We start from the raw sequence: 19,380 nt of genomic DNA, 5'->3' as shown, positions 1-19,380 counted from the left end.
CTAACAACCCTTATCTGCAGGTTGGCAAGGAAGACGAAGTTTGTGCAGAAGTACTGTTTCAGTACTGCCCAACACAGGCAATGGGTCAACGAAAGAGCGTTCACGTCGCGGCCCTGATTCCACCAATCTTTCCACCACCACGCACAAGAAGCGCAAGGCGCCATTGTATGCCGATGCCGGGGGGTGTGTTCAGCTGTGGCTGACCAATTTCTAATCTTATGACGTGGACTCGTTAAGAACACATGCATGACAAAAGACATAAACAGAAGCTACGAGTTTACTTGCCAGAACCCAAAGCCTCAATAGAATACTAGCACAAGATATTTTGTTAAACTGAAGGCTTGTTTGGCATGAGCAGGTTAGAAAACGATGCACTACGAGACAGCCTTTTGTAGAGCCATGCGGCACAGAAACAGACCCTTCAGAAAAAGGCTTAACTCAGATGCTGATCCAAGCTAGGCCCATTTAGAGTCAGTTATACGGCATGAAAACAGGACTTTCAGCTCAACTCATCCGTGCAGACCAAGACGCCACATCTACGTTAGGCCTGTTTGCCTGTGTTTCGCTCATATCCCTCTCAACCTTGTCCACCCATGTACCTGTCCAAATGTATTTTAAATGTTGTTATTGTACCTGCCTCAACCTCCTCCTCTGGCAATTTGCTCCATGTATCCACCCACCTGTGTGAAAATGCTGTCCCTCAGTTTCTTATTAAATCGTCCCCCCACTCATCTTATGCTTAACCCTACAGTTCCAGTTTCCTTACCCGGGACTGTGCATTCACCATATCTATTCCTCGCATGATTTTATACACCTCGATAAGATCATCACCTCGATAGAGTGAGTGCAGAGACGGTTCACCAGACTCATCTTCCTGCTAAGTCTTAGCCTGCCCAACCTCTCCCGAGAGCTGAAGTCCTCGAGTCCTGATAACATCCACATAAATTTTCATTGCACCAGTTCTAGCTTAACGGCCTTATCTATCTGGAGTGCCTCTTTCAGGAAATGCTGTATTATTACACAAAGATCCCTCTGCTCTACAACATTCCTATCGGTGAAGGTCCTGCCTTAGTTAGACCGCAAAATGCAAGACCTCACACTTATCCGAATTAACCTTCATTAACCATTCCTCGTCCCATTTGCCCAGTCGATAAAGATCTTGCGGTAATTCTTGATAACTTCCTTTACTATCTACAACACTTTTTACTTTAGCGTCATCTGCAAAATTACTAATCATGCCTTGTGCTTTCAAATCCAAATTGTTGGTACAGTTGACAAACAGCAATTTGCCCGTGTGTAGGAAGGAACAGCAGATACTGGCTTCTACCGAAGATAGACACAAAATGCCGGAGTAACTCAGCGGGACAGGCGGCATCACTGGATAGAAAGAATGCGTGTCCTTGTTTTTATTTGCTAATATTTACATCAGCAGACTTGAAACCCAATTGGAATTTTTTTTCACAGAATGAGTTGGCAATTTATCAAATTACACGGGTTTTTGATGAGAGCATTAAGTAGGCCAAGCACCCCATGGCACATTGTCACTAGGGGATTGCTAACTTCAGGTTAATTTCTTTGCCTTGTTTTGTAGACAGGTTTTCTGATCTCTTTAGTAAACTTGCACTCAGTGTAGATGCATCAACAAAATATCCAAATTGTTGAGTATGCGTTAATCACATATCTTGCAAAACACCAATTTCTCTCTTCCATACCCGAGGAATTTACACGAATAACTAATGTTGAAATCATCTTGACAGGCTTCAAGGAGCTATTTAAGTCAAGCTTTCAAATGATCTAATATAAACACAGAACAAACCAGTGAAAATATTTTTCATGTTCAGAAATAAAATAAACTCCTCCCCAGTTTGTTCAGCAGCGAAGAGATGACAATTAATAAATATCTTTATTTTGTTAGGAGTAGCTAATTTAGTTTTGACAGTCTTGTGATTAGTCATAAAGTTTGCCAACACTAATGCGTGGAACATTCTCTACTTTGTGGACGATATCAAACCACCCTCTGGTCTGAAAAACAGAAACTAAAATTTCCTTGATCCTGATCTTAGTTTAGTTTAGAGATACAGGGCATAAACAGGCCCGTTAGCCCACCATGTCCATACACTAGCACTATCCTACCCACTAGGGACAATTTACAATCTTTACCAAAACCAATTAACCTACAAACCTGTAAGTCTTTGGAGTGTGGGAGGAAACCTGAGCACCTCGAGAAAACCCACGCAGGTCACGGGAAGAACATACAAATTCCGTACAGACAGCACCCGTGGTCAGGATCGAACCCAGGTCTCTGGCGCTGTAAGGCAGCAACTCTACCTCCGCGCCACTGTGCTGCCCTGTTTGATAAATTTTCACCCAGAAGTTGTAGCTCCAAGCTGTCATGGATTATTATACTCACACATATTAGGTTTAAATTCACTTTCTCATTACTGTGTACATACCTCAAGTCTAAGTATATTATAATTTACTGGTCAATGAGACAATAATAATGAAAATAAATCCAACAGAATGTGAAGCGAGCAAGCCAAACAGAAAATGGAAGTACCCTGTATAACTGAAAGAAAATTATCCTTCAAGAGTTGAATTGTCAGAGACATTTGATTCTATGATATCAAATAGAATAAAGGGGAGGTCATTTAAGACTGAGGTGAGAAAAAACGTTTTCACCCAGAGAGTTGTGAATTTATGGAATTCCCTGCCACAGAGGGCAGTGGAGGCCAAGTCACTGGATGGATTTAAGAGAGAGTTAGATAGAGCTCTAGGGGCTAGTGGAGTCGAGGGATATGGGGAGAAGGCAGGCACGGGTTATTGATTGGGGACGATCAGCCATGATCACAATGAATGGCGGTGCTGGCTCGAAGGGCCGAATGGCCTCCTCCTGCACCTATTGTCTATGTTTCTATGATATCAGCGGAGACAAAGTTATTTTAGCCTATCTTAAAATAATTTGAACAAGCAATTTGTTAATGACAATGCATGGACCAATAGGATGGAGATGGGTCTTTGTACCCAATCGCAACAAATGGACTCATGTAAAGCAAAATTAAAGTTATTTTTAGCAGAGTATACTTAAAATTACAGTGGATGCACGCACTACTGTTAATAAAAGCAGAATATTTTACCCAGAAAAATAAAGTGAGTGATAGATGGTTATATATGAATTATGTGCATAACCCTTTCAAACCGGGGAATTACCCAATCACCTCTTGGCCACACCACTGTCACTAATATTTTATACAAAAATCTCTAAGACCACTCCTCTACTTTTTGAATGATGTTTAAAAAAACCCACCCAAAATGGGAGTGATTTTCTACTGTGGATGTGTTCCAAAAAGATGTTAAATTGCTCACTCAATATAAGTGCCAGATGGTAACATAACCTCGTTAGTTTGGGCATGAGAAAAGGGTGTGCCAACCGGTGGTTGCCAGTTAAGAGACCAAATGATTATTTTTCTTAGCCAAGTACATTTTCACTTTAAGATTACTGATTAATGTACAAACACATCTATCAAAGTTGCCATGTTTCCAAATGATATTGTGAACTCTAGTATATGAGTTTGCATCGATCTCCTCACAAACCATATGTTGAGGAAAACTATTTCCTAGTTTAAAAAGAGATATAGTCTCCAAAAGCATTAATGAGTTTTGCACAACCCGTTAACATTGTACATTTTAAGTCCAAATGGCTTCTGATCAGTTAACATAGTAATCCATTGTTTAACTGAGGTTACCTATAACCAATATCAGTCTGAAGAAGGGTTTCGGTCCGAAACGTCGCCTATTTCCTTCGCTCCATAGATGCTGCTGCGCCCGCTGAGTTTCTCCAGCAATTTTGTGTACCTTCGATCTTCCAGCATCTGCAGTTCCTTCTTGAACACCAATATTTGTGTTTGCTTTGGTGTCACCTTCCCCTAGCTAACAATGACCTATTCTACATTTTCCTAGACCACATCTCTTTTGATGTCTTCTTTTCACACCTTACCCATTCTTATCTCTGTGTCTCCCTCTCCCCTGAATCTCAGTCTGAAGAAGGGCCTCGACCCAAAACGTCACCCATTCCTTCGATCCAGAGATGCTGCCTTATTCCACTGAGTTACTCCAGCATTTTATGTCCATTTATTATCAATAACTAACCCAGATATTAGTTTATCTTCTTTAACAAACTTCACTAACCTATTTAAAAAAGATAATTTGTTGCAGATATACTGGCAGTGGGTATATGCCAACTATAACACAATGATTCCTCTTGGCAAACAACAAGAAAAACAGTGACACGGCTCTTCAGCATGGCTCATGACTGTCACTGTTGCATATAAATACTGGCACTGCAATTAATCGTGTATTGTCTTTCTGCCGACTGGGTAGCATGCAACAAAAGCTTTTCACTGTACCTTGGTACACGTGACCATAAAACAAACTGGACTTCAGGCAGATTACACCACAAAAAGTAAAATGCTCATGAAACTGATCGTAAACACTCTGGTATCATTTTCATTATGAAAGTAATTGGGAAATTAGGATTAAAGTGCATGAAAATGTGGCTGGTTTCATCGCAGTTGATCACAGTAATTTTTTCATAATCAAATTTTTTTTTAAAGGATATCAGGATGAGGATAGGTGATTGTGAGTAGGATATTTGTTATACTGATTGTATTGGGAAGGGTGATTATAGGCTGATGGGTTGTATATATGACTAAGAGATACTGTATAATATATTAGGGTTTTTTCTTTTTTCCTTTCTTTTTTGTATGGCTTGTAAATATTTGATTAGTGTATAAATGTAAATAATTTGGTGTACATATAGCTGCTGGTATACATATGGTGTACATATGTACATATAGCTGCTAAATTTGTATAAGATAATTGTAAATAGTTGAATAAGGGGTGGGAATTAATAAGCTTTGGCTTCTTCCTGCTCCTTTTCGGACACATACGATTTCATTTATTTACAAATATTGTTTATGACACTTTATAATATTTTTGTTTTTTGCATGCTGTTTCACACTTGCTTTTTATTCTTTTATTCTGTTCGAAATAAAGAATTAAATAAAATAAAATAAATGCAATTTCAGTTTATGAACTCGCTAAATCAGGCAGCGTTCCAGAACATAACTGTCTTTCTATTCAAAAGAAATTCATTGGTGTATTGAAGTGAACTATTTAGTCCATTAATATTAATGCTGGTTGCACATATATTAATGCAGGTGGAAATTAGCCTTTACACAACAGAAGCATTTAGAATCTACAGGCATCCATTTGAGTAACCAGACTTAACAATCATTAAAAATGACTTATTGAACATTTACTAAAGTGGCTATGTGACTAAGTATATCGACACAATTTAATAAACATTCTCCAAACAGTACAATTGAATCTACAGTGGCTGAACTGATCTTGAATTAGCATAAAACATTGGAAACCAGCAAATTTAACTCCCTTACTCAAAATAAGAGGACAGAAGGTTATTGGTCAATGTTTTTCTTATTTTTAATAAAGGAGTCACGTTTGCTATTTTTCAGCCTAATGGAATTTGCCAAATCCAAACAATTTTGAAAAATTGAAAGCAACACACTGGCCACCTGTCTTGCCTTTTTTACAACCCAAGGATGAAGCTTTTTACTCTAATTCAAGATTCATCCAGCAGAACGGGTTCAGTTGCACTGGCTAGAAAATGCTTTTCAAATTGTGTTGATACAAGTAGGCACATAGCCAGTTAAAAGATTTAATATATCAAAACATATTTACTATACTATAAAATGGATGGATGGGTAGTAATGAAAATAATAAATGCTCAGTAAGTTCTTTCAGTGATTTTTAAGTCTAGTTACTCATGATTGGTAGAAACAAGGAATTGCAGATGTTGGTTTACAAAAAAAGACACAAAGTGCCGGAGTAACTCAGTCGGTCAGGCAGCATTTCTGGAGAACATGGATAAGTGACGTTTCGATTCGGAATCCTGTTTAGGAAGGGTCCCGACCCAAAACACCATCTATCCATGTTCTCCGGGGATGTTGCCCAACAATATGAGTTACTCCAGTACTTTGTGTCTTTTTTGTTTAAACAAATGATTGGACATATTCCAAGTTTAGAGAATGAGAAGGGATCCCATTGAACTTCATAAAATCCCGGTGGGATCTGGCTAACTAGATGTAAAAAAGACATGCACAATATTGGGGAAATTCAGAACCAAGGATCACTACCAAAGGTCAGATTTGAATGTTTAGGATTGAGCTGGAGATAATTTTTCAGTTAAAGAGTGGTGAACCTACAGAAACCTCTACCACAGAAGGGAGTGCAAGAGGGGGTGGGGGGAAAGCAAGGACTGATATTGAATTAAGATGATGATTTTCACTGAATTGGAGAAAAAGCACAAAGAGTCAAATGGCCTACTCCTGCTTCTAAACCCTACATTTCCATGTAGAGTCCTGCAGGAGAAACTAGAAGGTCATTGTATAAAAATAAGGCTCATTTAAAAGCGAGATCAGTTGTAATTTCAGCTCGCATAGGATCAGGGGTCTTTGTAACTTATTTCCACAAAAGCCAATGGAAACAGTCTTTGAATAATTTTAACAGGTAGAGAGAGCAAAAAATTACTGCATGAATGCACAGTTTGGTTACAATCAAATGCTGCATTGTTTGATATGGTTTTATTAGGTACTAATTATTAACTTTACATAGTTCACACCAACATTACTTAATAAGCCTACTGATAATCTGGAGACACAAGGAGCAGCAGATGCTGGTTTGCAAGAAAAGATAAAGTGTTAGACTAGCTCAATGGGTCAGGCAGCGTCTCTGGAGAACATGGATAGTTGACGTTTCAGGTTGGGAGTCTGAAGAAGCGTCCCAACCCGAAACACACCTATTCATGTTCTTCAGAGATGGTGTCGAATTCGTTGAGTTTACTCCAGCACTTTGTGTCCTTTTTCTACTGATAATCTTGTTCAGATGCATTTTAGCTAATAACAATTTTAATTACCAACAGCAAGTATGTCATCATTTGGTTTGAGTAAGTTCTCTGTGCTGGCAATTAAAACAAACACATTTACAATGTTAACACAACAAATATTTTTTACTGAATTGGACAATAGAGGCAATTAGTAATGATTTTTTTGCTGAATCTAGATACTGGAGGAATGCTCTACATATTCTGCAGAACTTTCTTACAACTGGTGCCTGGTTAACCATAGACTTCACTTCTACATGTCAGGCAACCTGATATCTTGAGCCAGAAATACAAAATAATCGGTCAATATGTAAGCTCATGTCAATTTACAGCCATTCTTAAGCCTTAATGCCAATTTTGGAAAAATGAACAACACACAGATTTATCCACCATTTAGGTTCTGAATGGGCTACTTACATTGCTGAAGCATTCCATGATTTAAATGAGTCAGACATTGCTTTAAAATCAATGTTTTTTTAATTGTGTTCAGGTCGTAAAACATCATCAGGGAGTCTGATTATATATAATGGATGAAGAGGGGTAGAGGTAGAGAGATATGGTATATAGACACAAAATGCTGGAGTAACCTAGTGGGTCAGGCAGCATCTCTGGAGAAAAGGAATAGGTGATGTTTCGGGTCGAAACCCTTCTTCAGACAGTCAGGGTAGAGGCAAATTAAAGGTATGACAAAGTTCAGAACAAATCAGAGTCGGCACCTATGACCAAAGAAAGGTGGAACCCACAATGGTCCACTGTTGGCTGTGGAGGAGGATAATATAGATACGAACAGTGGAACAGGCAGGATGACTATGGTGGGCGAGAGACGGAGAAGGGATGCAAAGGTCACTTGAAATGAAAGATGTCAATATTCATACCGCTGGGGTGTAAGCTGCCGAAGCGAAATATAAGGTGCAGTTCCTCCTATTTGCGTGGGGACTCACTCTGACAGTGGAGGTGGCCCAGGTCAGAAAGGTCAGTGCGGGAATGAGAAGGAGAGTTAAAGTGTTTGGCAACAACATTGCGTACGCCATGGTGGACCATAATTACGGTAAGTTAAGACTCCAACAACAATGTTCTTAAAAAGTGAACAGTGGTAACAACTGACGCAGAATCAATCCGAGAAAGTTGAACTGACCCACTTATTACAGAACAAATGAGAGTGAATGTGCCCTTTTATTCTTAAAAGAGCAGTTTACAATTATTCCGGATTGTTGTACTCGTTCAGTAGCTAAAGCCATGCAAGCACTCACACTCAAGAAAATAAGGACAACGGTGTTCTGAATGGGTTATTGGTCAACACTTCTATCATTTTGGGGCATTGAGAATTAACGTTGCCTTTATAAAAAAAAGCAGCAGCAAATTGCATCTCTTTTTGGTTCTGTATTCTGAAAGAAGGCAGTGCAACTTTGTATAGAACTAGTGTTACAGTACAAATGCAGATTTGCAGATCACACTGGTGTGACAGTGCAAATTTATTTAACAATACTTTAACTTTCATAATTGTCGGTATCATAGGACTGTTCAACATAACACAACTAATTATCAGGTACCACACAGATTTTGTGTACAGAAATATTATTTTTCAGGATTGAAAGTATATCTCTCTCCCCACAGGCACTTTACACCACTCTTGTATTTGCTGATGTGTATTTTAATGTGAACTAGTACCAAAATTCTGTTCAGGATATGGAATAGGTCAGTTATTTAATATGGAGAATTCTGCAGACCAAAAAGTCTAATATATGGATCTCAGAGTGGCTGAATTTATTGACCTCAATCTGGGGGGAGGAGCAGTGGGAGCCTACCAAAATAGATCTGGTCAGCTTCTCTTCCTTACCTATTAATCCACAACGGGGCAATTTCAGAAGAACAAGGTTGGTTTTGGTATGCAACCCACCAAGGTCAAACAGCCTGCTGACGCTCACACTAACTTGGAACGGCACTGTGACGCAGCGGTAGAGTTGTTGCCTTACAGTGAATGCAGCGCCAGAGACCCGGGTTCAATCCTGACTACGGGTGATGTCTATACGGAGTTCGTTCGTTCTCCCCGTGATCTGCGTGGCTTTTCTTTTCGGTTTGCTCCCACACAAAGACGTACAGGTTTGTAGATTAATTGACTTGGTATAATTGTAAATTGTCCCCAGTGTGTGTATGTTAGTGTAAGTGAGTGGGTATCGCTGGCCGGCATGGATTTGGGCCTGTTTCTACGCTGTATCTCTAAACTAAACTAACAGTGCCCATGTAAAGGCAAGAAAAATATTGCAGAACTGGTAATGCTGATTTATGACTGACTTAGTAAAAGCCTCAAAAGCCATCCTGCAATGCTCTATTGGAGTCACAAAACATTTCCAAGCAAATCATTGTCTGAACCAGAATGTAAACACCCTGCAAAAACCCTGTCCATGTTTTAATTCTGCATTCTCTCACGCCAGTCAAGACCAACTCAGGCACTACTTACTGCTATCTGAGTGTCTAGATCTTTAATCACATCAGCTACTGCTGTAGGCCCAGATAATGTAGAGTTCATTGTGACATGCTGCCTGGAAACAAACAGCAAGGATTAAATCAATTTCTACACCGTGATAACTTTAAAATGTCTATGTACAACAAATTAAAGATTCTCTGCAGGTTTACATTAGTAATGCAGGATTAGTTCATCAACAAACAGAATTGTTAATTTTGTAATCTAAACAATGTCATCCAATTTATAATTATCTTTTCATGAAGAAGGAATTTAATTTAAATATAAAAAGATGGAAGATGGAAGTGGTGTTGGAGAGAGATGCAACTGTCCAAACCCTTTGCCATATTTCTTATCTCTCCAGTAGAGGAAATTAATTACCTCAGCTGGTAGAGTTAAGAGCAAGCTTTAAGAAACTACAAACAAGAGCAGAGAAGTTTTAAAATTTACGTGCAAGGTTTAATTCTTGTCTGTGCACTGCATTAGCGTGTTAACAACATTAAACCCCCCCTAAACTTGGTGGGTGGTGTGCTTTATGGACAAGTTAGGATTATCATTTGCGATTAGGACTGGATCGCAATCTAACATCTGTCAATGAAAGCAAAATTCAGGTGCGCCATGGAGTTACGAAGACAAGTGGTAAGTCAGTCTTTGTTAGAGAGGTGTTGACCTCAGAAGCAAAGACATCTTGACCATCTTGTACAATTGTACAAGGCTTCAGTAAGACCATTCCTAAAGTAATGTGTGTGCTCTTGGTCTCGATATTTAAGAAAGAATATACTCACTATAAAGGGGAAGTTCAACAGACAGATTTCTGTGCTGACAGGACTGCTGTATAAGGAGTGAATGGGTTGACCCAGTCTCGGTTCACAAGAATGAGAGCATATCATCAAAGTTAAAAAAATTCTTGGAGATGTAGACAGATTGGATGTGGGGATGTTTCCAGCTGCTCACTGGCTGGAGAGACAAGAATAAATGGGTTCATCATAACTAGGGGCTATCACAATAAAACTATGGGGTCATCATGACAATCTAACATGAAATTCAAGAGAGATTTCTTATCCAGAGTAGTGAAAATGTAGAACTTTCCTACGGAGTAGTTTAGCCAAATAATACTGGATGAATTCAATAGGAAGCTAAAGAGATATATACAAGGAGATACTGATAGAATTATTATATAATGGGTGGAGAATCAATGAACTTATACACCAGCAAAGGTGAAGTGATTTTGCATTTGAGATACTATGCAAGTCTACATGACCACAACAATGGGAAGGGACCTATACTAACATTCAAACTAAGGTTTAAAGGGATACGAGCCAAATGCAGGCAGATGGGACTAGTGATGATGGGGCACCTTGGCCAACATGGGCAAGTTGGGCCAAAGAGTCTGTTTCTGTGCTGCATGATTCTATATCCTGTTTGGAATGATGGACTAAATATAAAATTGAAATTCAATTAAACTCTGAACCTCTAAGAATCAAGTGGAATTATAATACCTTCTATTAGAAATATATCACATCACATAACCAAGGGACACATGTGAAGTGTTATGGCCTGTCTCACTTGGGCGTCATTTGCGCGATATAATTTACGCGTCATGACGCACAACGCCCGTGTCGTGAGGCGTGGTGGCGTAGGCAGAGATGCGTGGTAGCGCGCGGCGCCCCAGAATTTTGGGATTCACTAAATCTTTGCGTGCCACCTGCGTGACACGCAAATGACACCCAAGTGGGACATGCCCTTTAAATTCTCTCTTCTGCTGATAGATGTTCACTGGCCTCTGGGTATTAGCAAAATACTGCTTTTGTTTCAAATATCTGGCATCTGCAGTCTTTTTCTCTGAACATTCATTTACCGGATTTATCTGCAAGGATATCATTAAATGGTCATACCTAACTAGGTTCATTGAGCCATGTTCTTGCGCTACTGTAATCTAAGTGCCAGGGTGTTTATTTGATATAACTTTGGGCAATTTCAGAGGTCCGTGAGGAATCATTGGAATGCTTGGGTCTGAAACCACTCAAAGAGCAAAGACCTGCAAAGGGTCCCATTCTTTCATTGAAGGAAACTCCTGAATATGATGCTTGTAAAATGAAAATCTGTAGGCTTTCATGGTCACTGCAGTTAATTTATACTCTGTTTATTTAATTAACTGAAATTAAATTCACCAGCTTTGAATTTCTGTCCAAAGAATAATCACCAATGGCTTTGAAATGCTATTCCAGTAAAACACACCCTCTGCTACAGAACTTCCTGAATGTTATTTTTTAAATAATGCAAGGATGACACAGAGCACATACAGATTTATGGGCAAAAATATTCCATGGTTAAAATAAACAGTTTCTTCCTCTAAGCCTGAAAACTGTAATGTCCAGGTTCAGGAGCAGCGTCTTCCCTACTCAGGCTATTAAGTACCACAACCTCCAATAAGCTCTGAACTATATAGAATTGGGGACATTATGTTTGTTTGCACTATTATTGTCTATTTATTTGCCTCACACCCACATACTACTGGAGTAACTCAGCAGAACAGGCAGCTTCTCTAGATGGAAGGAATGAATCTGGGGAGAGGGAGATGCAGAGATAAGGAAATGCAAGGTGTGAAAATGAGCCGAAGAGGACGTAGCTCAAGGAAAATGTCAAAATAGATAATTGATAGCTAGGAGAAGGTAACAACAAAGCAAACAGAGATAATATGTAAACAAGGACAGTCCGACTAGTCTGAGAACTGGGAAGGGGGAAGAGATGGAGAGAGAGGGAAGGCAAAGGTTACTTCAAGTTAAAGAAGTCAATATTCATAATGCTGGGGAATAAGCTGCCCAAGCGAAATATGACAATAGACAATAGGTGCAGGAGTAGGCCATTCGGCCCTTCGAGCCAGCACCGCCATTCAATGTGATCATGGCTGATCATCCCTAACCAGTACCCCGTTCCTGCCTTCTCCCCATATCCCCTGACTCTGCTATTTTTAAGAGCCCTATCTAGTTCTCTCTTGAAAGCATCCAGAGAACCTGCCTCCACCTCTTAGGCAGAGGTGTTGTTCCTCCATTTTGCGCTCTGACAATCGAGGAGGTCCAGGACAGAATGGTCAGTATGGGAATGGGAGGGGGAGTTAAAGTTAGCAACCGGGAGATCAGGTAGGTTTAGGCGGACTGAGGGGAGATGTTCAGGGAAACGATCGCTGAGCCTGGAACAGGGGATACAGTAGATGAGGTTGGAGAAGGTACAATGAACCTCTGCCTCACCTGAAAATTCTGTTGGGGTTCTTGGATGGAGTCGAGGGGGGAGGTATAGGGACAGGTGTTGCATCCCCTGTACTTCCAGGGAAAGGTATCTGGGGAGGAGGTTAGAAGGGACGAGTTAACAACGGAGTTGCGGAGGGAATGGTCTCTGTGGAAAGTGGAAAGTGGAAAGGGGTGGAGATGGGAAGATGTGACTAGTGGTGGGATCCTGTGGGAAATGGCAAAAATGTCAGAGGATGATGTGCTGTATGTGACAGCTGATGGGATGATAGGTGAGGACTAGGTAGACTCTCACCCTGTTGCGACTGGGGGAGGGGGGAGGATGGAGCAGAGCTGCGGGATATCAAGGAGACCCTAGTGAGGGCCTCATCTATGATGGATGAGGGGAACCCACTGTTCCCAAAAGAATGAAGACATCTCAGATGTCCTGGTATGGAGCACCTCATGTTGGGTGCAGATGCAGCATAGACGGAGGAATTGGGAGTAGGGGATAGAGTCTCTGCAGGAAGCAGAGTGGGAAGAAGTGTAGTCTAGATAGCTGTGGGAGTCAGTGGGTTTATAATAAATGTCGGTCGATAGTCTATCTCCTGTGATGGAGACGGTAAGATCAAAAAATGGTAGGGTGATGTCAGTCCAAGTAAATTTGAGTGCAGGATGGAAATTATCAGTAAAGTTAATGAAGTTTGAGTTCTGCATGGGTGCAGGAGGTAGCACCGATGTAGTTGTCAATGTAGCGGAGATAGAGTTCTGGGATAGGGCCGGTGTACACCTGGAACAGGCATTGTTCGACGTAACAACACCTCTTATTTCCCTGGGGCAGCTTACATCCCAGTGGTATGAATATTGACTTCTCCAACTTCAAGTAACCATTGCCTTCACTCTCTCTCCATTCCCAGTCTCCGACTAGTTTGACTGTCCTTGTTTACATTTTATCTCTGTTTGCTTTGTTGTTACCTTCTCCTTGCTATCAATGATCTATTCGACATTTTCCTTGATCACTAGCCCATTTGCCTCGTTTTCACACCTTACATTTCCTTATCTCTGCATCTCCCTCTCCCTTGATTCAGTCTGAAGAAGGGTCTCGACCCGAAACATCACCCATTCCTCCTATCCAGAGATGCTGCCTGTCCCACTGTTACTCCAGCATTTTCTGTCTATGAGTACTGTTTACATATCTGTTGTGCTGCTGCAAGTAAGAATTTAATTGTTCCGTTTCGGGACATATGACAATAAAACACTCTTGACTCTTGATCATATGTACAATATTTTGAGATCTCTATATTCCATCAATCCAGGCCTTTTAATTATCCAAGAATTTACTTGTTTCATCACCGCTGCTGCCAAGTTCATAAGCTTCGGAACATTCTACCTGCTATATCTCCAACCTAACATAGCGTACAGTGGCTGTGCATCTTTGTAGAGCTGTTGCTCCTCAGTTCAAGAAACCAGAATCCAATCCTGACCTTGGCTACTGTCTGTTTGGAGTTTACACATTTTCACTCTGACCCAGCTGCCTCCCATACCGCAGATGTGCAGGTTGGTAAATTAACTGGCTACTTTTAATGGTTTAATACTGCCATGTGTTCTGACCTACAGTGAAAACCTTTACGTGCTATCCAGGCAAATCATACTATACCCAAATACATTAGGTAGAGCAGCACAGTGGCGCAGCTGGTAGAGCTGCTGCCTCACAGCGCTAGAGACCAGGGTTCGATTCCCATCTCGGGTGCTATCTGTGAAGAGTTTTCATGCTCTCCCCATGAATACAAAATATAATGTTACAGAGAAAGAGCAGATAATAAAAGTGCAAGGGAGGTAGATCAGAACGGGACATTCATCCCTAACATATGCGTTCCTAGCAGTGCAAGTGGGTCCTTGTGGGCGAGTAGGATAATCTGGGAGGAGATGAGGAAAATAAAAAAAGGATTAAATATAGGGTTTGTGTAAATGGTCAGAGCATATTCACTGGTCCAAAGGACCTGCTTCACCAACTTTGATACCAGTACACAGATGTAATGAAAGATTTGGGCTCCAATATGCAGTTCTGTGCTCCAGGAATTTTTAAACCTCTGCAAAATGACCAGAAAAGATTTAAAAAACTCTTTACTGGAATTGCATAATTATGCCTATCAAGAAAGACTTAAAAAGAAAATAAGGTGCTTATCAGCATTATTGGTAATTATGAAGGATTTGATATGATATTGAAGGTAGTTTTCATTAATAGGCCAGCCTATAACTAGGGTTCTTCACAATAACAAAGAATTCACGCCCAGAGTTAAATTCACGTTTTCTGTCCACGGATATTCACTAACTTTGGGTACGAACAACATTTTGCTTTTATTTCAGATTTCCAGTATCTACAGTCTTTTTTGCTGCACATTTATTTACAAGATGTGGAAATTGTAGATAAGGTTATCATTTAATGGGCAAACCTAACTTGGCTTAATGAGCCATCTCCTTGCACCAGCGTAATCTATGTGCCAGTATTTCTCGTGTCAAGGTCAATTCTTGTTTGATAACATTCCTCATTTCCTTATTTAAGCAAAATCTGAAAAATAATAATACATCTACTCAAGTGGAAGGTCAATGGCCTTAAATCCTATGTGGGACAAAGTTAAGAGGTACAAGTGTCAATCCCGAAAAAACGCTCTTGCAAATCTTTTCTGCAGCCTCTACAGGATATCCACATCTCTCCAAACGAGTAGTGACCCAAACGGGGCACAGAAGTTACAAATGCATAGGTCACAGGAGCAGAAATTAGGCCATTCGGCCCATGGAGTCTATTTCGCCATTCAATCATGTCTGATCTACATTTCCCTCTCAATCCCTTTCCTTCTCCAAATTAACCTTTGACAACCCTTACTGATCTAGTAACTGTCATCAATCTCTGATTTAAAAATACCCAAAGATTTGGCCTCCACAGCCGTCTGTGGCTGAAAAGTTCCCGGGGAGGGTACAGAGATTTACTGCAATGACTCCAGAGATTTTGGTCACAGTATTATAGACCAGAAGGGCTGGGATTGTCAAAAACAGATTTGACAGATGCACAAGGTCACGACTGGTTTCTATGCAGTGATTAGTGAGAAGCAGTTCCCATTAAAAGGTAAGGGGGTGGGGTGGATATATTTTTGGGATTTTTTAAATTAAACACAGAGAGCAATTCTGATCTGGCTAAAGAGGAATTATTTGGGGTCTGCAAAAGGGAATTGAATTTTGGGAATTAAGCTCGAGAGATGATAGCTTGCAGTGTGAAGGAGCGGGGAATAGGAAAGCGAGCAGAGCTCCCTTTCTCTTTTCCTCTCTCCTTCATCCCTCCTCTTTATCTTTCTGTCTCCTTCCCTCCCCCTCTTTCTCTCTCCATCCCTCCTTCCCCATCTCTCTTTCTATCTCCCCCTCTTTATTCTTCCATCTCCCTCTTCTTGTGTCTCTCTCTCTCTCCTTCCCTCCCTCTTTTTCTTCCCTCCTCCACACCATGGGCTTAGTGGCCTTGGGCAGGCCCGAGTATTTTTTTAATTAGATGGGGAAAATTTGGGAAAGGAGGAGAGCTGAGGTCTGTTGAGGAGGAAGGGGGGGGGGGGGGGTGAAGGGGAGGGGGGGGGGGGTAGGGGATGGGAGTGGGCTAATGGAGGGGAGGAGGGTAGTACTGGAGGGGAGGAGGGTAGTAGTGGAGGGGAGGAGGGTAGTAGTGGAGGGGAGGAGGGGGACCACCAGTTTAAATTCAATTTGGAATATTTTGGAGGACCAAGAAACCAAGAACCAAGAGGGGAGTGAAGTGGAGGAGGGGGGGGAGGGGATGGGAGTGGGCTAGTGGAGGGGGGAGTGGATTAGCGGAGGGGGGGGCTAGTGGAGGAGGAGGTTGTGGAGGGTTGGAGTGGAGGGGAGTGAAGGGGAGGAAGGGTTGGGTAGGGTAGGGGAGTGGGCAAGTGGAGGGGAGGAGGAGGGGAGTGAAGGGGAGGAAGGGTTGGGTAGGGGAGGAGGGGAGTGTGGGCAAGTGGAGGAGGGGGGAGGAGGGGGGTAGTAGTGGAGGGGAGGAGGGAAGGGGAGTGAAGGGGAGGAAGGGTTGGGTAGGGGAGGGGAGTGGGCATGGAGGGGGGTAGTGGAGGGGAGGAGGAGGGGGGGAGTGAAGGGGAGGAAGGGTTGGGTAGGGGAGGGGAGGGGGCAAGTGGAGGGGAGTAGTGGAGGGGGGTGAGGGGAGTAGTGGGGGGGGGGGGAGGAGAGTGGAGGAGGGGAGGAGGAGGGAGGGTGGGTAGGAGGAGTGAAGGGTTGGGTAGGGGAGTGGGCAAGTGAGGGGGAGTAGTGGAGGGGAGGGAGGGGAGGAGGAGGGGGGGGTGTGAAGGGGAGGAAGGGGTTGGGTGGGGAGGGGAGTGGTCAGTGGAGGGGAGTAGGGGAGGAGGGAGGAGGAGGAGGGGGGGAGTGAAGGGGAGGAAGGGTTGGGTAGGGGAGGGGAGGTGGGCAAGTGGAGGGGAGTAGTAGTGGAGGAGGGGGAGGGTGTGAAGGGTTGGGTAGGGGAGGGGAGTGGGGGCAAGTGGAGGGGAGGAGTGGTGGAGGGGAGGTGGAGGAGGGGGGGAGTGAAGGGTTGGGTAGGGGGGGAGTGGGCAAGTGGGCAAGTGGAGGGGGGAGGGGAGGAGGAGGGGGGGGGAGGAGGAGAGTGGAGTGGAGGAGGGGGGGGGGAGGAGGGGAGAGTAGTGGAGGGGGGGGGGGAGGGGAGAGTAGTGGAGGAGGGGAGTGGGCAAGGTGGAGGGGAGTAGTGGAGGAGGGGGGGAGGAGGAGAGTAGTGGAGGAGGGGGGGGGAGGAGAGTAGTGGAGGAAGGCAAGGGGAGGGGAGGAGAGAGGGGGGGGGAGGAGGGGAGGAGTGAGGGTTGGGGGGGGGAGGGAGTGGGCAAGTGGAGGAGGGGAGGAGGGGGGGAGGGGGGGGGAAGAGGAGTAGTGGAGGAGGGGGGGGGGGAGGGAGAGTAGTGGAGGAGGGGGGGAGGGGCAAGTGGAGGGGGGGGGGGAGGAGGGGGGGAAGGGTTGGGTAGGGGGGGAGGGGGGGGGGAAGTGGAGGAGGGGGTAGGGGAGGAGGGGGGGGGGGGGGGGGAGGAGAGAGTGTGGAGGAGGGGGGGGGAGGAGAGTAGTGGAGGAAGGCAAGCAAAGGAGGGGAGGAGGGAAGGGTCAGTGAAGAGGGAGGAGGATAAGGTGGTGTCGATGCGGGGAGGGGGGAGGTGTGGAGGACGGGAGGGAGCGGAGTGTTGATGCGGGGGCGGGGAGGACGAGAGGCCCCGGCTCGGGCTGGGCTGCCTACCGAACACACACACACACACACACAGTCCCGGCCCCCGGGCACTCACCGAGCCGCTCCGTGCCGCCGCCGCCGCCGCTGCCGCTACTGGCCCATGCCGCTGCCGGCGGCTCCAGCTCCAGCTGCGGCCCAGTGACCGCCCACAGTCGTCTCTCTCTCTCTCTCCCCTCACGGCCGCTTCAACCCGCCTCAGCCGCCGCCGCCGCCGCTGCCGTCCGCTCCCTCACTCACTCACAGCCCGCGCGTCCAGGCCCAGCGTGGCGGCCGGAACCGGAAACGCTCCTCACCGGCGCCAACCCGGCCCGGCCCGGCCGTCCGCTCGCCACCACCACCACCACCACGACGGTGTTTTCGACCGAAACTCGACGCCGCCGCCTCGCCCGGACCCGCCGGCGCCGCCGCTGAGGTAAATGTGTGGGTTGGCGTCACCGGCGTCACATTCGCGCCGGCGCCCGCCTGCCCTGTGAGTGTTTGGCGCCCCCGGTCAACCCGAACCCGAGGGTCGAGGCCCGAGATGGAGGAGGAGGCCCTTCCTCCCCCCCCCCTTCCTTCTATCCTTCTCACACCCTCCCTCTTTCCTTCTCTCGCTCCCTCCAGCCCTCTCTCCTCTTTTCTTTCCTTCTTCCTTCCTTCTCCTCTCCGTTTTTTCCTCTCCTTTCCTTTCCTCCCCTCGTCTTTCCTTCTCTCTTCCTCCCTTTTCCCTTCTTTCCCCTCTTCCTTCTTTCTCTCACTCCCTCCTATCCCTTTTTTCTTTCCTTTTCTGTTCCTTCCTTCTCTCCCCTCTTTCCTTCCTTCTCTCCCTCCCCTCTTCTTTCCCTCTTCCTCCCTTTTTCCTTCTCTCCTCTTTCCTTCCTTCTCTCACTCCTTCCTATCCCTATTTTATTTCCTTCTCTTTCTTCCTTCCTTCCTTCTTCCCCTCCCTTCCCGTTTCCTTCCCTCCCCTCTTCCCCTTTTCTTTCTTCCCCTCCCCTCTTCTTTTCCTTCCTTCCCTCACTCCCTGCTATCTCTCTTTTCTTTCTTTCTCTCAACCCTATTCCTCCCTTCTTTTTCCTATCCTCCTATTCCTTCTCCCCTTCCCTCTTTTTTCTCTCTTCCTCCCTTTTCTTTCCTTCTTCCCCTCCCTTCCTGCTCTTTCCTATCCCTTCTCCCTCCCTCTTCTTTCCTTCCTTCTCCCCTCCCATCCCTCTCTCATTTCCTTCCACCCCTTCCATTCTCTCTCCCTCCATCTTTCACCTCTTCCATTCTCCTCCATCTTTCACTCCTCCCTCTCTCCCTTCCTCCTTCTCCCTTGCACTGTCCTCTTGATCCCTTCAGAGACAAGCAATGACCGGGGTGGGGAGCAAGGGGAAATGAGGTGTGGAAAAGAGATAGGGACAAAGTCTAACATGATCAAACATTAGGAATTATAGAGGGGGAGCAGAGATAACCTGCTTGCATT

The 19,380-nt window shown here is 44.3% G+C and overlaps 1 protein-coding gene across 1 annotated transcript in view; it reads right to left on the bottom strand.

The window, feature by feature from the left end:
• taf12 (TAF12 RNA polymerase II, TATA box binding protein (TBP)-associated factor) overlaps positions 1 to 18,151 on the bottom strand; it is a 30,664-nt gene extending 12,513 nt beyond the window's left edge. Inside the window, 2 exon segments of the mRNA XM_055656614.1 lie at positions 9,417 to 9,498; positions 17,992 to 18,151. Of these exon segments, the coding sequence (XP_055512589.1) occupies positions 9,417 to 9,485 (69 nt within the window). The 5' untranslated portion in view covers positions 9,486 to 9,498; positions 17,992 to 18,151.
• Between the last annotated feature and the right edge of the window lie 1,229 nt (positions 18,152 to 19,380).

Source organism: Leucoraja erinacea, chromosome 26 (genome assembly GCF_028641065.1).
Source record: "Leucoraja erinacea ecotype New England chromosome 26, Leri_hhj_1, whole genome shotgun sequence".
NCBI lineage: Eukaryota > Metazoa > Chordata > Chondrichthyes > Rajiformes > Rajidae > Leucoraja > Leucoraja erinaceus.
Note: the sequence above shows the minus strand (reverse complement) of the source record. Positions and strands in the feature narration are given on the sequence as shown.